Below are 21,053 nucleotides of genomic sequence, written 5' to 3' on the forward strand. Positions count from 1 at the left end.
TATCTTCAATAAGCTACCAAAAAAGCTGGGGGTGGGACTATACAACTGTAGCTCAAGTAGTAAAGTACTTTGAGTAAGAGAGTTTTAGGGTCAGTAACCAGGCTAAGTTCAACCCCAGGACTGCAAAAAATAATAAAATAAAATGTGAATAACAGATTTATCCATGATAGCTGGTAATGAATAAAATGAAACTGTCCCAATTTATTAACTTTTGTTTGGCAATTACATATTTACATGGTTCCAAGTGAAGGTCACGTTAACAATTAGTAAAAGAAATCAAGCTTTCCTCTATATCCTCTACTTCCCCAAGTAGACCTCTTCCAATGGTTTTCTAGCTTTCCATTTTATAGGCAAATACACGTGTGGCATCCTACGATACAATACTATGAGTGTGTTAGGGTTTGAGGCCATGCATTCCAAGCATGTACTGTACCATCAGCAACAGCTTGGTACAGTGTGGTGTAGTACTGCTACTGTAAGCAGCTCCGCCTCTCCCTTGCAGCTGCATAATACACCAGGGTGTATTTACCAGTTCATTCAACTAATCCCTTTCACTGATGGGTAAGAATTGTTTTCAGTCTGTTTTGCCAAATAGGGCTGAGGTATCAGTGTGTATTTTTTTCTATTTCTGCCAGTATAACCAGGTACTTTATTTCTGTTGTCCCTTAACAGTGTCCCTGTGTCTTAAACCAGAAGACCTACAGAAACAACTGCTTTAATGCACAGCAGAAAGCTAGTTAAGAACACATTACAGAGTAAGCCTTTAAAGTAGATAGCCTCCTGACTCTTATTTTTCCTCCCACCATACCTTGATACAGCCTTTGAAAAAATTACTCTGCCAAGGAAAACAACAAATAAACAAGGAGAATAGTTTTATTTCCTCTGAGCCATCTGCAAAACACTTAGGACCAACATTAAAAAAAAAAACACAAAAAAGCCTCCTTTAAAAAATGTACATTAAAAAGGGAGAGAGAGGCAGAAGCTAAACGATTAGTATATTAGCCCCACGGAGCTATCACAATTCTGACTGGTCCAAGATATGGAAAGGATGTAGGGCAGATACAAAAAGAGGAAGGAGAATTTACTGAGGGAGAGGACCCCGAAGTGGGCCGCGAGGGGGAACTGGAGGCCGAGGAGTGGGTCTGGGTGGAGGGAGGGGCCCCCGCTGGTAGCCATAGGGTGGGGGTCGAGGCGGGCCAGTGTAACCATGGGGAGGCATCAGTGGAGGGGGCCCACGCATACCATGTGGAGGCATAGGACCGGGGTGACCTGCAAGAAAGAAAAAATTGGTAAAAGTGAGAAATTGGAAATGGTTGATATTGGGAGACGTGTAGAAGACAAGAGAAAAAAAGTTGAAGGCAGCATGGGACAAAGGGTATTAAAAAGAAAGCTGTAGGAATGCGAGGCAGGACGGAGCGAACATCGGTAATGCCAGCACCTGGGAAGCTCAGGCGGAGGAGTGCTGAGCTCCAGATCAGCCTAAGCTACCTAGCGGCCAACCTGGGTTACACAGAAGAGAGCAGGGGAGAGGGAGAAAGGAGGAGACAAGAAGGGGAGGAAAAGGACAATGTGAGGATAAAGGAGACGGCTAGAACCTACTCACCCATGGGAGATCCAAACGGAGGCCCTCGGGGGGGCATGCCCATTGGGGGAGGTCCAGGATGAGGCATTCCAGGTGGTGGGCGGGGTGGAGGCTGCCCCCCAGAGCCTGGAGGCCCAGCATGGGGGTGTCCTAAGCCATGAGGGCCATGGTGGGCCAGCTGCATCTGAGACATCCCTGTGAAAATAAAAATGATACAAGAAAAAGGGGGTGGTAGGTAGACAGGATAACAAAGAAAAGGAAGACAGTAAAGGTATATGGAAAATAAGGCAGGCAAAAGCACTCTATCCCTGATCCCATCCCAACAGCAAAAACCAACCACTCACTCCCTTCACTAGTTCTTTTGGAGTTAGGCTCAGTAAGTGATGCAAAAGTATATATCAAAAACAGTGGTGAGGCTGGGAAGGTAGCACAGGGGTAGAGTGCTCGCCTCGCATGCATGAGGCCCTGGGTTCAATTCCTCAGCATCACATAAGCAGAAAAAGTAGTAAAGGGCGCTGTGGCTCAAGTGGTAGAGCGCTAGTCTTGAGCTGAAGAGCTGAGGGACAGCGCCCAGGCCCACAATTCAGGCCCCACGACCAACCAAAAAAAAGAAAAAAAAAAAAACAAAAAAACAGTAGTGACAGATTGGATAGGCTGGAGTAGCCTACATACTACCTGAGCAAAGGTCTTATTGTAAGGGACAAATAAGAATTCTTCAGAGTGGTAAGACTGACCATGATTTTTGTAAAGAGGTACAGAAATGTCAAAATGAACCTCTCCTCATATAAGTAATATATGCTTTAAAAAGAGAAGATAGGGCTGGGAAGGTGGCTCAGTGGTAGAGTGCTTGCCTTGCATGCATGAGGCACCACATAAGCAGAAAAAGCCCGAAGTGATGTTGTGGCTCAAGTGGTAGAGCACTAGCCTTGAGCTGAAGAGCTGAGGGACAGCGTCCAGGCCCAGAGTTCAGGCCCCACAACATGGATGGATGGATGGATGGATAGATAGATAGATAGATAGATAGATAGATAGATAGATAGATAGATAGATAGATAGATAGATAGATAGATGTGATTGGGACAGATGTGGGAAGAAGGATAGAAGGGGTGACACTGATCAAGCTGCATTGTAAAATAAGCTGGGTGCTGGTGGCTCACCCCTCTAATCCTCTCTACCAAGGAAGCTGAGATCTTAAGGGTCTCAGTTTGCAGCCAGCTTGGACAGAAAAGTCCATGAGACTTATCTCCAAATAACCAGCAAAAAGCCACAAGTAGAGGTGGGCTCAAGTGCTCGAACATCGGCCTTGAGTGCAAAAGCCAAGGGAATTCAAGCCTCAGTATTGGCACCAAAAAAGGAAGAAAAAAAATGTACTCATAAACCCTTTTGTACATCTACTTAAAATTTAAAAATATTTTAAGAGAATGACAACTTGATGCAAAGATGGAACTGATGTTACAAGCCACCTGATAATAGTTAAAACACATCTCTTAACTTTTTAAACACTATTTTAGTTTGGATAGTTATGTCGAAGGGAACATTATATGTATATAAGATATTTAGAAGCACTTCTGTCCTCTATATACTAGGTGCCAGTAGCATTATGGCCCAATCCAAGTGTGATAACCAAAAAACATCTCCAAATATTGCCAAATGTCCTGGGGGTGGGGGATGTAACCCTTGGTTGAGAACCACTGACTAGACTATTATGAAATTTTCACTTTTTTTTTTTTTTTTTGTCGGTCATGGGGCCTGAACTCTGGGCCTGAGCACTGTCCCTCAGCTCTTCTGCTCAAGGCTGGCGCTCTACCACTTGAGCCAAAGCGCCACTTCCAGCTTTTTTGGCTTATGTGGTGCTGAGGAATTGAACTCAGGGCTTCATGCATGCAAGGCAAGCACTCTACCACTGAGCCACCTTCCCAGCCCCAAATTTTCACTTTCTTTTAATGAACAAGGCACTTGTAATTCTCAGGTAGCCAAGATCTAGAGGAAGCTCATCCAGGCAGACAAGTCCAGGAGATTCCATCTCCGATTAACCCAAGCTAAAGGAGTGGCTCAAAAGATAGACAGCCAGCTACAAGCCAACAAGCTGGGCAAGCACAAGACTCAGTATCAGAAAAAAAAAAGGAATTAATTCATTTGTGGTATAAAGGCACATCAGCTTTTGTAAATAATACCAAAATCTCACTGGTTAAGAAAAAAAAGCTTTTGCTTATGTTTCATCCCCCTCCAAGAAAATTCTTCAGAAAGACCTGACAGTGGACATGACTACCCCCGAGCAGAGACTGGGATCTGCAAATCAGAAGTATGTCAAACAGCACAGTATATCCCAAAAAAATACCAATCAGCGTCAACATACAGTGGAGGGAATCATCTGTATGGTCCAATTTATGAGAATCCCTAGAGGCAGGAGTTTGAGTTTTTCTGTAGGCAAAAGGGGGCAGATTTGAAACAACTGCGACTGAACATATTTTAGAAAAATTACTGTGAAAATAATCCAAAGATAGAAACAATAGTGTCAAAAGTGACCAGAAAATACAATAAATTAAGTACAAAACAATGAGGAAACACGAGCCTGAACTGGGACACTGATGTGGGGGAGATGCCAGATAGGAGGACTTGGTATGAGAAGATATGGAGAACCTCCCATTTTTTTGGTCAGTCATGGGGCCTGAACTCTGGACCTAGGCGCTGTCCCTCAGCTCTTCAGATCAAGGCTAGTGTTCTACCACTTGAACCACAGCACAACTTCTGGCCTTTTCTGCTTATGTGGTGCTGAGGAATCAAACCCAGAGCCTCATGCATGCAAGGCAATCACTCTACCACTGAGCCATCTTCCCAGCCCCAGAACCTCCAAATTTAAGAACTATGCTCCTGAAAACAAACAGGAAGAAGAGGCCTGAAGAAGGGTAGAAAAGTAGTTATCTATTGAACAGTAAGAGTATGTCTAGCTTGTTAATAACCATGGATGAGAGGCCCAGAAAACATCAGTATCTACATTTTTTTTTTGTCGGTCCTGGAACTTAAACTCTGGGCCTGGGCACTGTCCCTAAGCTCTTCAGCTCAAGGCGAGCGCTCTACCACTTAAGCCACAGCATCAATTCTGGTTTTCTGGTGGTTAATTGAAAATAAGAGTCTCATGGACTTCCCTACCCCGTCTGGCTTTGAACTTCAATCCTCAGATCTCAGCTATCTAAGTAGCTAGGATTACAGGCACGAGCAATTGGCGTCTGGCCAGTATCTACATATTTAAAACTAGATACATGTCAAACGCAGAGAAAAAGGAGCTTTATCAAAGATGGCTTAGACACATGCAAAGATAAAGAACCCTGAGAAACAAAAATAGATAATAATTTCAAACTGGAAGACATAGTTATAAATATCACAGAGATTACATCAGCTAAGGAGCAGAAGTGTCTCCTAGATTTGATAACTGGGTTACTATTAGTTGGAATGAAGTCAAGAGATAATGAGGGCAAAATGTTAAGGAAATAAAAAACACCAAGTACGGACTACTTTCAGAAAAACTTAAGAAATAGAGATAAGTTAGGAAGTGTTATAAGTGTTAATGTAAGACATCTTGTATTTATTTTAATGAATGTCTCAAGAGAGAACTCTGAGATACTTATCACTGAAGACCAAAAAGCAGCAAGATTACCATTGACAGTACCCTCTACCAAGCTCACTGCTCCCTTTTCCAGCCAAAAAACACCTACCTGGATGGGGCATTCCACCTGGTGGGAATGGGTGTGGATGTGAATGTCCATGTCCAGGATGTCCAGCCCCTGGAGTTCCTGCTGAAGGGGGGCCATGTCCTCCAGCCCCAGGAGGCATAGGTGGCGGGGGCATGGCTGGGGGTATTCCAGGTGGGAGGGCTCCAGGAGGCGGTACTGGAGGTGGGAAGGACCCAGGAGGTGGCATTCCTATATAAGAAATGAAAGAAGAGTTAATGGTGGTGAGCAATGTCCTTAAAGAGCCTCCAATCTTGCCTCACGAGTGGCTGAGCACTTTACCCTCCTCTCAACACTCTAAAATCAAAAGCAATGGTTAGCAAGTCAAACTTCCATCGCCTGAAGAAACCCAACTCTGTTCATCGCTATCACCATTCCCCTCTCATTCCCCACTGACCCAGCATACTGTCCTTGCTGCTTGTTTTGTCTGCATCCAGCCCCACCCCCTACAAACCCAAAACAAACATAATCCAAACCTAAAGTTCTACCTGGTGGAGGGAGCCCAGATCCCAGCGAAGATACCACCGGATTGGGGGCAGAAGGCGGAGGGGGTGCATCTGCAAATAGCTGATGAGGTCGGTCAGCCTGGGAAAGTGGATTCTGGGCTGCCAGAAGTCGTTCAGCTGCTGAGCCATGGCGCTCACCTTTAGAGTCCTTCTTGAAAGCATAAGACACTGTGATAGGGCGGTTACAGAGATACTGCCCATTCATGGCCTCAATTGCTGCATCTGAAGCATCAAATGAAGCAAAATTAATGAACGCATAACCTTTGGAGTTGCCTGTGTCAGGGTCCCGCATAATTTTAGGGGTTTGTAAGATGACCCCAAAGGCGCTGAAAGTATCATAAAGCAGCTTCTCATCAATCTCTGGGTCCAGGTTCCCAATGAAAATGTTGGCCCCTACATCCAGGTTTTTGTTATGAGCTGATGCCTTGTTCACCCTGATGGGCTTTCCATAGAGTTTGATCATATTCATAATCTTAATGGCATAGTCAGCATCTTCCTCACTCAAGAATTCAACAAAGCCATAACCTGGAAAAGTGGAGATGGGTAAGTTAACTCAAGCGAAGAGATTCAAAATGGAATGTAACACTCCCCCCCCCAGCCCCCCCACCCCGCCAACCACAAATAATGTGACCGAAATAAAAGTGTCACTTCAACTGTGAATGTGAACTGACATTTACGAAAAAAAATCTCCCAAAGACAAACTGTGAACTGAAGTTTAAGGGAAAGAAATATTTAGACTGCTCATTCCCAAACAGTTATGAATACTGTTGGGACTGTTCGGGAGCACTGGTCCCTACAATATATGCACTGACCTCTTGTCACGTACTTACCTTGATGCTGGCCAGTGACTCTATCCTTTGGCATGTGGGTGTTGACCACGGGCCCTGCCTGGAGAAAGAGTTCCCACAGGAGTGGTTCGCTGACCTTCTCATCCAGGCCCCCCACGTACACAGTGGCATCTCAAGAGAACAGAAAATGAGGGTCGGGTGAGAGCAGAGCAGAAAAGGAGTTGGTGGCAACATGAAGATGGATTTCGGCACGGGGAGGGCAGGGGTCCATCACATAAAGGAAAAAGCCAAACAAAACACGTGCAGCCCTTAAACATCTCTCCTTACTGGGAGTCTAGCGAACCTGCTAGTTTGATGCTCAGCTGCAAAACTTGTGGCTCCGTGGGGATGTTTTTTCTGTAGTGGCAATGCGGCCGGGAATCGGGCCTAGAAGCCGCGCGCCAGGCCTCGGCCGGCACCGGCCGCGCCCCCCGCCACCCGGGGCCCAGCTCATCCCCCCGGAAGGTCTAGCCTTCCACCTCCGCCGAGCCGCCGCCTGGCGCTAGTCGGCACCCCTCAGATCCCCTGGGCGCATCCCCCCCAGTTACCCTGGTTCCGTTCGGAAATCGGCCCCGCAGCCATGGCGAAGAGGCTCCCGCGCGTCTCTTAGCGGCAGCCCCACCCCCTGACCGCAGTTACTACTTCCACTTCCGGGGCGAACATGGGTGGGGGCGGGGGCGGTCGCTGGGTGGTGCTGTGGAGGGAAGGAGTGGGAGGAACCGGAAACTGCAGCAGCCATCTTAGGAATGTGTGTGTGTGTGTGTGTGTGTGTGTGTGTGTGTGTGTGTGTGTGTGTGTGTCTGTGTGTCTGTCTGTCTGTCTGTCTGTCTGTCTGTCTGTGTGTCTGTGTGTCTGTGTGTCTGTGTCTGTGTGTGTGTCTGTCTGTCTCTGTGTGTGTCTGTGTGTCTGTGTGTGTCTCTGTGTCTGTCTGTCTGTCTGTCGGGGATGTGTGTGTCCGGGGTGGGGGTGGGGGTGGGAGCTTGCGTAGTCAGCTGGCGCTGTGTTACTGGGGTTCTAGCGATCAGTGTTTATTTGCTGGTTAATTGGAGATGGAGTGAGGCGTACTTTCTTGCCCCGGCGGCTTCGAACTGTGAACAACAGGTCCCAGCTCCCTGCGGAACCAGGATTCCAGGCCGTGAGCCGCCATCGACTAACCCGGGCTCTGATTCGGAGCCGACGTGCCCCTGGCACCTCTCAGAACTGTGGCGGCAGAGCTGGAGCTGCCTCATGAGGCAGTGCTGGCCGACAGAGAATTCGGTACTCCCAAATGTGAACAATCAAAAGCTAGGGGGGAAATGCTGGCTTTCACACATATATATATATATACATATATATATATGTATGTATATGTATATATATGTATATTATATGCTGTACTGGGTTTTTAACTCATGCCCTTGGCCATACGCTGTACCACTTAAGTCAGACCTCCAACCCACAAAGTGAAACTTTGTGACATAGGAAAGAGTGTGCAGAGGAATCCCCCCAACTCAGCCTCACTTGCTTTGAGGTGCAGGCAGCCTTCCATGTTGGCCCAGAGAATGTATGCAAATACAAACTCAAGTCCCTGTGTCAGAATTAAAGGTGTTAGTTTTTCCATCTTGGGGATGATTTGGCACAATGTCTGAGCTGTAATGGTAATCATTAATGCATAGGCAAGGAAATCTGAGGCACCATGATCATGTGAATGACATTGAGTGGTGGCTAGGATTGGTTCAGACTTCAGTCCCAACCTCCAGAATACAACATCTTGATAAGCTTGTCCTATTTCCTAAACAAGAGAAAAGAGAACTCTTTCCCAAATTGTATGTGAATTCTGAAGAACTTCACCTGACCCAAGTTATTATCAAAATACAGGATCCCACCTCCTTTACCCATCACTCTTTACTTCCTAGGATCTTGCATTTAAACACAAGGAACAATGCCAGCTCTTTATACAAATGTGATTTAATGAACTTAAATAGAAATGCCACTACAATCTGTCATTCACACACACACACACAAACCAATGGGGGTGGGGAGGGAATAAAAATTGGATTTGAAGCAGCAGCAGCAAGAGAGAATAAGAACTAAGTCTCTAGGACATCCTTTTGGAACTAATAAACAGCATTTCTCACCTCACAATTTAACAGCTAGTTATCCAAAAAGTGGATGAAATTGCCTCCACCCCACCTCCAAAAAAGGCAATTGCATTTTGGATTGTTTTTGTTTCTTAGTTCTTTAGATCACAAAATACATGTACATGTATTACAAGCAGATGCCTGTAATCCTAGCTACTCAGGAGGCTGAGATCTGAGGATCGTGGTTCAAAGCCAGCCCAAGCAGAAAAGTCCCCTTGAGACTCTTATCTCCAATTAACCACTCAAAAGCTGGAGGTGGCGCTGTGGCTCAGGTGGTAGAGCACTAGCTTTGAGCACAAAGAGGCTCAGGGACAGCAACCAGGCCCCTAGTTCAAGCCTCATGACCGACAAAAAACAAAAACAACGAAACAAGACAGAAGAGCTGGATATTAGCACCGCCATCTGCTACAGAAACTCAAAATGAGTTTCTTTAAAGAGGCTGGAATGTGAAAAGCTAAGGCAGCAAGGCCAGATAGAAAAACTTCTGGATTAAACAGAGCCCTCCCTCATCCACGCTGCCCCCGGCCATGCCTTCGAGAATGCCAGTAATTTCACTGGGATTGGGAGAAAAAAGTATTTGGATCTCTTTTCTCGCAACGATCCTGGGGAAATACTCTTGGTGTCCATTTTCTTAATAGCTCCTGAAGACAGGCTAGTTCCTCCCGAAGGCCAGAGATTGTGAGAGCTGACAGGCCCATCTGGGGAGGGGACAAAGGAGGGTAGAAATGAGTATTATTGAAACTCTAGCTTCAGTAATCTGTCTGCTACTTCTTTACTGTTCTTTCTCCTTCAAATTATCCCTTCCATTCTACTTGATCTAAGCATTTTCCCCACCTTCTACACCCCAAACCTACTCAATTTGATAACAGGAATAGTACTTCCAATCCCTTTAGCACTTTCTCCCACTCCCCATCTCCCCTTCTCACCTGGACCTCAGGCCTTCCCCTCAGGTAGCAGCGCTTCCAGAGCCTGATCTGGGGTCCCAAATATCCAGGTAGCAATAGTCCTGGAGGTAAAGGGCAAGCTCCCCAATGTGAGGGGAGCCCCCACTCCTGGTCAGCCAGGCTTTCAGAGGAGGTAGCTGGTCGAGAGAGCCAACGAGAAGGGACTGCCAAAAGAGAAGGACTGTCTCGCCAAGGACAAAGCTGATGCAGGGGGGTCAGGGCCCCTCTAGAGAAAAGCCACATCGAACTTGGAGGTCCAGGAACCATGAAGTTTGGCTAAGGAGGAAAGGGAAGTCAAGTGGCAATTGAGAAACCAGATAACCCCAGTTTGGGTTAGGAAGAGTGTCCTGCACTCAAAACTAACAGACAACTCTTCCTCTCATCTATACTCGCTAGGCATCACCCAGGCCTTGGGACTAACTGAAATTGGTTTTAGAGAAACTTGGAAAATATGGGCACAAGATTGGAAGACTAATAAACAGAAATGAAGATAAAAGGGATGCCCTTGGTGCTATTCTAGGATTTCTCTTTTCTTTGCCACAGTCAGGTACTGTAAGTGATAGGTATAAAACAGGAGTGTGGTAGCTTTCCCTGCTAAACTCAGGGAAAGACATTGTATCTTTCTACTCTTCTGGTAGCATAACCCATGAAAAGTCAAGGGAATTTAGGAAGCTTAGGCCTCTCACCTGTCTAGGGAACCAGGATTCAGGGCAGTGCTCCGGGTCATAGCCAGGATTATGGAATTGTAATATCTGTTCATTGCTGTAGCGTAAATCCCAGTCCCAGACAGAGAGCTGCACATTTATACAGTTCCCATCTGGGGACTGAGAGTTTTCTGGGGTATAAACCTGTGTATAGGAGTTAAACTAGACAAAGGAATCAAGAAAAGAGATGATTAAACAATATATATATATATATATATACACATTATACACATATATATGCTCATATGTGCGGAGATATATATATATGTCTGTATAAATTATATATAGGTATATATATATATGTATATGTATATTCCCCCCAAAATCCAGAGACAAATCACTGAACTCACGCTTTCTATTTCAGGCATCAAATGTAGAATAAGGTCAATTTGCCCTTTCCCAAACACAGATTTCTCTTCTAAAGCAAATCAAGACTAAACTTCAGCAAAGACTTCTTGGGAGACATAGACAAAAACAAGTCAAAAACAAAGGTCACTGACCTGTCTGCTCTGCTTTCCACGCTCCCAGGGAGTATTTCTCAGGAAAGTAAGAGTGTCAGGAACCCTGACACTGTCATGCAGAGCAAGAAGGAAAAACTCAGAGAATTCAAACTCAGCTGGAAATTGCTGGAGGAGCTGCCAGACACAATCAAGGAAGAGGAGAAACACTGGGGCCTAAGAAGAGAGCAATTAACGGTTAGGCCTGAGGTATGGCTCAAGTAGTAGAGCTTTTGCTAGTAAGTGCAAGGCCTGAATTCAATCCCCAGTACTGCTAAAAGTAAGTAAGAGGTTAGAGAGGATTGTGAGGACCTAAAAAGGTTGGATTCCATAATAAGGGGATGGGGGGGGAAGGGGGAGGCGGCACACAGGAATAGGATACTAAGGAGGTCAGGAAATGAAAGTCTGAGTTGAAAGTAGTTCATCTGGGTTTTCAAGTTCAACATAACCTCAGGACCTTTCTGATTCACTTCCAATGGATTATAATGTTATTTTTCTCCCTCCCTTAGGTCTTGCTCCCAGCCCTCCTAAATTGTTCTCACCTCTTCACTGGCCCCAGTTCCCCCAAACCGAGTCAGGAAGGGGTGACCAGCTGCCACCCACTCTCGCTGCACTACTGATTGAAAGCCAAACAGTGTTCGGGCTTCAGGGGCCAGAAGCAGCTGGACGAGTGAAGAGAGGAGGCCGTTGAGATCACGATCACCACGCTCTGGGTGATAAAGAAGAAGGACAAAGAAGGAGGGGTCCAAGAAGCTAGGGAAGAAGAGAATGAGAAGAGGAAGCATGGCAAGGAGGAATAAGGGGGGCGGGGAAAGTTGGGGATAGGTGGGATTAAGAAGGCATGTAGATATAAAGACAAAACAAAGCTTGAATGATTCACGTCATAGACGTGTGGATAGAAACACCCGGTGTCACATGCAGAGGGCAGAACCACAATTCTCAAACCAGCTTCCATAGTACCCTTCCCACCTCAACCCCAACCCCCATCCCCTGACAGAAGGAAGGGGAGGGAGGGGCTAAGAATATCCCAGGGATCAAAACAAACAAGCTATAGTGGGGAGGCAGAGGTAGTTATGAACATGGGAACTTATGGGTAGTTCCTAGTGACAGGAAGATGCTAGCACTAGAAGACAAGGAAGATTTCTGACCAACTCCATGAGCACTATCCAGCCAGGTGGGTAAGGGGGAAAAAAAGGAAGAAATGGAGTGGGCTGACCCAAGGAACTCACCTTGAAGTACTACAGAACGAACCCTGGATGTCACTAAAACTGAGACATCACTGGCCTTTCGAAGACAAGCCCTAGAAGAACAAAGGAAGGAGAGGCTGATAAGCCTGGAAAAAGAAGTAATGGCTTGGAATAGAGGCAGACTCCAAAATCCTGCCCCTTCCTCCAAGCAGTAGCAATAACAGACATCTTGGGAAACCAAGAAGAGTTCATGCAAGAATATTTAGAAACCCAAGTGTACAGACATTGGAACAGCCAGAATTATAAATCATGGCTAGAAGGATAGTACCTGACATAATCTAACCATCGTGTTCCTTCCAACGCTGAGAGCCATTTATCCTCAGCTACAGATGAGTCTGGTAGAGAGTATAGGAATCAAAGGGACAAAGAAATTAGGAGAATTGGGACTTGGGACTCAGGTCTATAGCCTGATGGGTTTAATAAGTGGTTACTTAAGACTGTGGATAGAAATGAAGTAAGTTAATAAGGACTATGTAAAAAAAAAAAAAAGAAATGAAGTAAGTTTAAGGACGTGTGATGTAAATGAGTGGTAGAGTGCTTGCCTGCCATGAGCCACCAGTACCCAGCTGATGGTAAATTTTACAGATGTACTTTTTTTTTTTTGTATGCTGGTTCTGGGGCTTGAACTCAGAGCCTGGGTGCTGTCCTTGAGCTTTTTTTGCTCAAGTCTAGTGCTCTACCACTTGAGCTGCCATTCTACTTTTGGCTTTTTGGTGGTGAATTGGAGATAAGAGTCTCAAAGACTTTTCCTGTCTGGGATTGGCTTCAAACCACAATCCTCAGATCTCAGCCTTCTAAGTAGTTAGATTACAGGTATAAGCCACCTGTGCCTAGCTTTATAAAGCTACTTTTTTTTTTTTTTGTCGGCCATGGGGCTTGACCTCTGGGCCTGGGCGCTGTCCCTCAGCTCTTCAGCTCAAGGCTAGCACTCTACCACTTGAGCTACAGCGCCACTTCCGGTTTTCTGGTGGTTTATTGGAGATAGGAGTCTCATGGTCTTGGAGACTGGGGCTGGCTTTGAACCGCGATCCTCAGATCTCAGCCTCCTGAGTAGCTAGGATTACAGGCGTGAGCCACCAGCGCCCGGCTAAGCTATTTTTTTTTAAAAGAGTATGTTGTTTCTAAGAAAATAGGCAATCAGTCTATAGGAAATGCAAATTGGGTGAAAAACAAAGATCAAGCTTGGCACAGGTGGCTCATGCCTGTAATCCTAGGTATAATCCTCACAGGCCTAGGATCTGAAAATTAAAGTTCAAAGCCAGCCCCAGCAGAAAAACCAGAGAGATTCCTCTCCAATTAAACAACAAAATGTCAGAAGTGGAGGCTCAAGTAATAAAGCTCCAGCCTTGAGTGAAAAAAGCTGAGTTCAAGCCCCAGAACTAGTTAAAAATAATAACCCTAAGGCTCACTGGCTGAGGGATTAATCATCTACAGTAGACAAAAATGGTAAACCAGGCGAGAGTCAGCAGGCCTAGAGGCGAAGGGCTAAAGGTTATTCTCACCAGGCAGACACAGGGCCCTCAGCTTCAAGTGGGCAAGTTGGACATCTGCAAGCCCAGGCAGTTCATCCATTGTGTCTACAAGGACAACATCGGAATGCCCAGCCTGGAGCATGGACTCCACTGCTCTGGAGGGGAGAAGTTAGACACTCAGGAAAGGAGTCTTTCCAGAACCCCTACCCCTTGCATATTCTCATCAGGCTCCCTCACCTGATGTCCTCTTTGTTAGGGTCACTGGCATTATAGAAACCTCCACATCGGAGAAGATCACTGCCCCCTGGGTGATGCCAGGACAGGCGCTTCCGATGGGAGAGAAGAAGGTTATTGTGGTAGAAACTAGCTCCAGCGCTCCTTGTCCACAGTGATGTCTCAGACTTCCCTCCCTGACCCCTGTGACCCTCTTAACCCAATCATTACCCAAACCCTCACACTGACCGGTCCACGGCCCTGACGGAAGTGGCCAAATGTTCTCCTGACCTCACTGTCCAGAATTCGGCTCGGGACCCAGAAGTACCGGGGGAGGCTGCAAAATGGAGAGTGATGTCACAGCTTGGCTCAGTGATTATCTATCAGGCAAAGCTTTATTCCCAGGAAGCTATTCCAAGGGATCTCAAGTTTTGAGACCAAGGAGATAACTGGGCTAGGAAGGTGGAGTTTGTGGGAAGTCCTACATTCAAAGGACAGGAACTAGGAGACAAGGAGTACAACAGGGGTTAGAGTAGACTAGAACCATCACCTGGTAGCTACATCGAACCTCTCGTTGACTGTGCTGACCCTCCAGCCCTTGGCACCCTGTTTCTTCAGCTCCATTTCCCAGTCTTCTAATGTCTCCAAGAGCGGAATAGGTGGTTTTCTGAAGCCAGAACCCTGGCCTAGAGCCCGAGTGACATGCAGAGGAAGATGAGAAGAAACCAGAAACAGTTTCTGAGCTCTTGTTTGCAGCTTCTAGTCCTGCTTTCTACCCCCCCACCCCTTCCCCAGACCCCATTGTCCTTTCTTTCCCTAAAGCATGCTTACGCACCAGCCTTGCTCAGGGCGATCCCTCCATACTGCTGGGTTTCATTGCTCTGAGCTCTGGCTTGGACAATAGCCATGGTTACCTATGGAGGAAAACACATCCCATCTTTTTGACTTGACTGAAGTGATAAGAATGCATTAGCGCGCCACTGACCACCAATACAGAAGCGCAAAAACAGATCCTAGTGGAGGGGGCTTCCACAGGTCCTGGGGTCTGGGGTTAAAAAAATCAAGAACCCCCAAAACAGTATACTGATTCTGGAAATAATCTTAGGAATACTATAATCCAATATGCCTTGTTTTACAGAGAAGAAAACTCACCCATAGTCACACTGCTGGTAACTAGCAGAGCCAGATTAGAATTTAGGCCCTTTACCCCTCTAATACTAACATTTATCCGAGCCTTTTAGCTCCTCTCTGAAGAAAAGGAGGACTGATGAGAAGGACCTTAAAGGATAGGAGACTACTGGGAATTGTCAGGGAGGGGTTCCTAGTTCCTTTTATTTTAAAGATTTTTTAAATTAGTTTATATTAGTTATAGGGGGACAGGGTTCATTGTTACAGTCTTCCACGTGTTTACACAGTATTCCAATCCATCTCATCCTGTTCCCCACTTCCAAATAACATCCAAAGATTTCCTTGTTTCATTTTCTTTTCTTTTCCTTTTTGCCAGTCCTGGGTCTTGAACTCAGGGCCTGGGCACTGTCCCTGAGCTTCATTTGCACAAGGCTAGCACTCTACCACTTGAGCCACAGTGCCACTTCTGGCATTTTCTGTTTATGCAGTACTGAGAAATTGAACCCAGGGCTTCATGCATGTTATGCAAGTACTCTACCCACTAAGCCACATTTCCAGCCCCCTTCTTTCATGTTCATAATCTATTTCAACAGTATTCAACCTCCTGTACCCTTCCCAAAGGACCTCTAGTTTCTAAAGAGAAGAAGGATCTTCTAGCAGTGATTTTTTTTTTTTTTTTTTACCTGAAAAGCTTGAGGTTCTAGTCCGCCAGCCTCAAAACCAATTCTGAGCAGCCGGAAGTCTCTGCCATGAATTAGAATCTCCTCAGGGATGAATTTAAGCTGGGAACCTGGATGGAGCTGAACTCGTGCTAAGCCACTCACTGAAGTCAAGAGTTAAAAGAGGAGGGTAACCATAGTGTTGCCCTAAGAAGAGCTCTTCCCACCTATTCTCTTCTGAGAATAAAGAATGGATGAGGAGAGGTTCCAACATCCCTTTTTTTTGGGGGGATGGTCCGGTCGTGGGGCCTGAACTCGGGGCCTGGGCGCTATCCCTCAGCTCTTCAGCTCAAGGCTAGGGCTCTACCACTTGAGCCACAGCGCCACTTCCGGCTCATTTTTTTCTGCTTATGTGGTGCTGAGGAAGCGAACCCAGGGCCTCAAGCATGCAAGGCAAGCGCTCTACCACTGAGCCACCTTCCCAGCCCTCAACATCCCTTTTAATGACCTGCAGACTTACTAGCCTCTAGTCGCTCAATGTTGACCAAAGAAAAGTCATATTCACTGCTCAGGGGTGTATCCTAGAGAAAGCAATGACCGATGTTACAGACATCGGAAGTAACACTCAAGTTTCCTCCCTTGGTGGTCTGTCATCCCATGTAAGAGGCCCCCACTCTAGAACCAATACCAACTATCACTGGTACATTCAAAAGAGACCCCTTAACCAACATAATATGTCTCAATCCTTGAACTTTTTTAAGAGTTTTGCTGTGTAGGGCACATTAGCCTCACACTCACAATCCTCCTGCTTCAGCCTCCCAAGGGCTAGGATTATAGATGTGTGCCACCACATCTAGCTTCTAGTTGTTTTTTCTACTGCCTAACCATCTTACCTGACTCCGTTGCCATCCACAAGGCTGGAAGGTGACCCTAAAGTTAGTACAGATCAGGATTCCAGGCAACTCAGGTTCCAGCCCTTTTCTCAGCCCTGGGGCCCATGCTAGGATCTGCTCCCCTAAGAAGAAAGAAGGAAAGCCAGATGCTGCCCATACTTGCAAACACCTACTCTTCTGCAGCCAGGAAGCTAAAAAGGGAAGATTAAAACCCTTGCTCACTGAATACAAGCTTGAGAATAAAGAATTGGTAAGTTTTAATACCTCTGTAACTAGCACAGAGCATGGAAAACAGAGCCTGCACCCAAATAGTTCCTGGATAAATGAGAAAAGAAGGAACAGGGTAAAAAGAACGAATACCAAGGACTCAGTTCTCTCTGCCAGCTCTGGTCAGAGAAGAGAACAAGCTTCATGCAGAGGCAGTTTGAGCCAGGAGAGGAATATGGAGGGGCTTCGGTGAGGAATTTGGAGGGGCTTGGGAGATCAGAGTATTACCTGGCAGGCATCCAGAGGCCAAGCTGGATGCCAAACTGCCAAGCTGCCCGCTCCTGGGCTCCGGCATCCTGCTTCCCTGGAAAGACTTTGGTTCAGAATGCTGAGAAGAGTAGAGGGTTAATCCCGCTCCCTCCTCCTCCTCCAGCCCCGGAGTCTGGGATTACCTCAGCAGCTGTGGGAGACTGGGGGAAACTGAGCTCAGTGTCTGCGGGGGGAAGCTCAGGACCAGGGTTGGCAGACACGAGAGGGAGGGGCTGGTTAATGGATAATGAGACCACGAACTTGAGACAGTAAAAAAGCAGCCCAAGCTGCAGCCACAGTTGCGAGACACACCCTCCTCCCTCGCTCCCGTCCTTTCTTGTTATCTGCATTGCATCCCCATCCATGCCCCCTGCCCAGCCACCCCGATTCCTTCTCCTTACCCCCATCTCTGGTTCCTCCTGCTGGGGGGCAATGTTGAAACTCTGGCCCCGACCCCCCCACCACATCTCTCTGCCTCCATCCGGAGATGGAGCAGGGAAGGATGGAAAACCTCAAGGATGCTCAGTCCTTCTGGGGAGAGGCTGAATCTTGTGGTGAAGAAAAAGTTGGGGGCAGGAGGGAGGACCCAAGGAACAGGAGCATTTGAGGTGCACAACTGGGGGTCTTAGGAAAGGTATGCCCTGCCTCCTCTGAGTAGGTTCCCCAGAAACTTTAGTCGACTCAGGAGAGGGCGGGAGAGATGCCCAGCCCCTTAAAGGAGAAGACACACATTTTTTTTTTTAAGTTCAGAGGAGGAGCCTTGAGAAAAAATGGAATGGGCAACCGAGACATAAATACCCAGACTCTTTATCCCAACTCTACTTTCTAGTCTCTTCCTGCTCAAGAGTATTGGTAACTGCTTGAGGGAGGCGTTAACACCATTCATTAAACTGGAATCATTTGAGCTACTGCTCCAGACTGTAAATAAGCAAAACACTCGAGGTTCAGATATTTTATGCATATGCGTCTTCCTAAAGGAGGGGAGGGAGAGAGGAATGCAAAATAGTTCAGACCTCTTCATTTCCTCTTCTCCTAAATCTGACAAAAGTGGCTGGGATGGGGAAGTAAATTGAGAATTGGACCTCAGAAATTCTTGCCAGGGGAGGTTTGAGAATTGAGAAAGGGCTAATTGAAGTGTTTTTTTGCATATGCTTTTCCTGAGAGCAAAATGTCTCCGGTGAAGGCAAAGGGAAGTAGGGAAAGGTGAGTCACAGGCGGTAGACTCAGCCAGGGAAATTTGGTTTAGATCCCAGGGGTAGGCCTGGGGGGGGGGGAGATTTTTACCACTTAATCTTTCCTGTAGCACCCTAACTAGGCACACCTCCCCCCTCCAGCACCAACAATTGACCATAATAGGTACTTGACTCCACCTCTAGCCAGACATCTGATCACCAAATGAATGATTCAAGTCAAGTCTGCCAAAGCCCAGGGCTAGAAACCTCCACACAGCGCCCAGCAGTCAAATGCTCTCCCTCCTCCCCCTCCCCCAGCAACCCCTAGAAGCCAGGGTGAGGAAGGGGGCTCAGAGGCAAGTGAAAGCCAGACAGCTGAGGGTGACTGGGGGCAGAAATGCACAAATCTATTCAGACACAAAATAGAAAACAGAATGCAAGATAAGAGGAGTTAATGAGCAGCTGTTTTATTGTTACTGAGTCTGTACAGAGGCAACAATACTAAGGTGGGGACCCAGTTCTCCAAAGTGACATTTCAATGTGCCCCTCCCTCCCCTCCACGCACACGCCCTGCAGCCTCAGTTTTAAAAGTTCCTTGTTTGGCTGCAACTATGGAAATAGTGATGGTATTGGGAGACAGTCTGGGAAAAGCAGGCTTACACCTGCTAGGAAAGGGCCCCCAAAACCGGATTCTCCAAGTCCCAAAAGCTACTGAGCACCACCACATTCCATGGACCTCAACCTCTTGGGGAGAAAAGATATTTCTCAAGGTCTATTGTAATAAGAGCATAGGAATAGGTAGGTACCAGTTTTAAAATCAACCCCTTTCCTTCCCTGCATCACTTTTTGTTCCAAACTTTCTATTCGTTAATACCTTCAGGTATGAGATACAGAAGAAGAGGAAGAAGAAGAAAAAGAAGAGGAAGAGGAAGAGGAGGAGGAGGAGGAGGAGGAGGAGGGAGGCGGAGGAGGAGGAGGGGATCATGGGAATGAAGGGAAATCAGAGCAATTGAGTGACTTGGATCAGCACCTAACCAGGAATGCAAAAGGTGGGGGTGGGGAGCAGCTGAGGGTCGTCACCGGCAGACTACCTCTCACCACCCGGAACACAGACCCAGAAGCTCACTGGACAAGAGGAAGGGTGGAGGCAAGGGACTGCATCAGATTTTTCCATTTTCAGAATTTTGCTCTGGTTGCAGGTTTGTGCCAGGAGTGAAGGCTGCCGGGAGGAGCAGCCTGAGGAGGGGGGTGGAGCTGAGTGACTCACTAGATGACTCACGGATCCAGTTATAAGCATTGAAGGAGGCCAAAGTTTCTTCCCACCCCCCACTCCCTCAGCCAGCCTCCGTTGCTCTTTTCTACTGCCCCTTACCCACTTGCCAGTGAGGAGAGGTGGCACCCACAGAGTCTACTTGGAGACAAGAGAATAGTTTGTTGATCAGATTGAGCACATAGGGGCAAAATACCCTATGATTTTCAGACTGGGTATCTGCAAAGCAAACAAGACAGAGTGCTTGTATGACTCATTGACTCTAGTTGGAAGGGGGAAAAATTAGAAAAATCTAGGGAGCAGGTGATTTCAGGCCAGGCTGTGTGGCTAGGGCACTGCCTCCTTGGAGAAAGAAGAGGACAGATTACAGATCACAGAGGTGTCTGAGGGACTCATACATCTCTGAAATGCTCTTTATTAAGGAAAAAAAAAGGTTACTGTAACCTTGAACACATGGTTAAAAGGATAAGAGTAGCAAGAGCTAACTTCTTAGAAGTCCCAGAAAACCTGTTCCTTTCTTTCGGGCACCATATAGTCTAAATATAATACACGAAGTCATTGTTAATTTTAATTTCACTAGTCTGTGGGTGTGTTTTAAGAAACAGCCTACAGGAAAGGGAAGGACTTCCATTTTAAAGCCCTCCATAATGCTGATTTTTAACACCATTTCATAGTCCTTAAAGAGACTGAATCTTTCATTGGTTTTGTGAGTATGAACTGAGAGCCAGGCAGGTGCTGCTCTACCACTTACTAGAACCGTGCCTTCAGCTCTTTTAATTTATATAGTGCTGGTTCTGGGGCTTGAACTCAGGCCTGGGTGCTGTCCCTGTGCTTTTGTGCGTAGGCTAGGGCTCTACCAATTGAGCCACAGCTCTACTTCTGGCATTTTTGGTATTTAATTGGAGATAAGAGTCTCGTGGACTTCCTGTCCGGGGCTGGCTTTGAACCACAAGTCTCAGATCTCAGCCTCCTGACTAGCTAGGATCACAGGTGTGAGCCACCCATGCTTGGAAATACATTTAGCTCACATCTAGTCTACTTACTTAGGGGGCTAAGATCTGGGTTCAAAGCCAACTCTTAACCTTCAGTTAACTGGGAAAAAGCCAGAACTAGAGTCAAGTAGTAGAGCACCAAACTTGAGTGGCAGCCCAGCTCAGTGGGAGTATGCGGTCCTGAGTTCAAGCTCCAGTACTGGCACCAAGAAAAGAAAACCAGTGTGAGGGAAAAGATTTTAGTTGATTCTTGTAACTTTCCATAAAACCAGCCTGGGTTAGTTAAGGGAGTGATTTTCAGTAGATAGCTCCATTTGGAAGGCAATACTGACTTAAAAGAAAAAAAATCAGTAGGTACCCCAGATGCCCTGGGTTAAAGAAACCAAGGACACTTAAATTTTAAGCCTGAAAGATGTCAAACCTCACCTAGGGTACAGGGGTCTTATCTTCCCCCTTCATTCACATCCCCTTTCTATACCAAGGAATTTTTGCTCATTTCAGTGCAGCCTGTTTAAGTCTCCCCACTCCTTCCTCTCTAACACGGTAATTGCATGGGCTTTCCTATTCACCCTCTCATCTTCCC

General features: G+C 46.5%; 2 protein-coding genes across 3 annotated transcripts; both read right to left on the reverse strand.

Annotated features, from left to right (window-relative positions):
• Window positions 1-853: 853 nt before the first annotated feature.
• On the reverse strand, window positions 854-7,294 carry Sf3b4 (splicing factor 3b, subunit 4, 49kDa). 2 transcript variants are annotated; one of them, XM_013015379.1, is made up of 6 exons: window positions 7,192-7,294; window positions 6,647-6,775; window positions 5,799-6,341; window positions 5,296-5,502; window positions 1,604-1,777; window positions 854-1,269 (listed from the first exon to the last, which is right to left on the reverse strand). In XM_013015379.1, exons 1-6 carry the CDS (start codon window positions 7,223-7,225, stop codon window positions 1,082-1,084), a joined length of 1,275 nt encoding a protein of 424 aa, XP_012870833.1. In that variant the 5' UTR covers window positions 7,226-7,294; the 3' UTR covers window positions 854-1,081. The 2 variants fall into 2 exon arrangements, with proteins under 2 accessions (XP_012870833.1, XP_012870832.1); XM_013015378.1 differs by having other exon boundaries at window positions 5,787-6,341; window positions 7,192-7,274.
• A 1,768-nt stretch (window positions 7,295-9,062) lies between these two features.
• Window positions 9,063-17,204, reverse strand: Mtmr11 (myotubularin related protein 11). The gene is made up of 17 exons (XM_013015141.1): window positions 17,180-17,204; window positions 17,016-17,091; window positions 16,521-16,642; window positions 16,148-16,208; window positions 15,652-15,791; window positions 14,676-14,754; window positions 14,391-14,526; window positions 14,090-14,177; window positions 13,865-13,953; window positions 13,658-13,782; window positions 12,424-12,490; window positions 12,138-12,208; window positions 11,451-11,617; window positions 10,912-11,085; window positions 10,394-10,573; window positions 9,690-9,983; window positions 9,063-9,461 (listed from the first exon to the last, which is right to left on the reverse strand). Exons 2-17 carry the CDS (start codon window positions 17,080-17,082, stop codon window positions 9,315-9,317), a joined length of 2,007 nt encoding a protein of 668 aa, XP_012870595.1. The 5' UTR covers window positions 17,083-17,091; window positions 17,180-17,204; the 3' UTR covers window positions 9,063-9,314.
• Between the last annotated feature and the right edge of the window lie 3,849 nt (window positions 17,205-21,053).

This window comes from Dipodomys ordii, unplaced genomic scaffold (assembly GCF_000151885.1).
Source record: "Dipodomys ordii isolate 6190 unplaced genomic scaffold, Dord_2.0 Scaffold26, whole genome shotgun sequence".
In the NCBI taxonomy this organism is placed as follows: Eukaryota; Metazoa; Chordata; class Mammalia; order Rodentia; family Heteromyidae; genus Dipodomys; species Dipodomys ordii.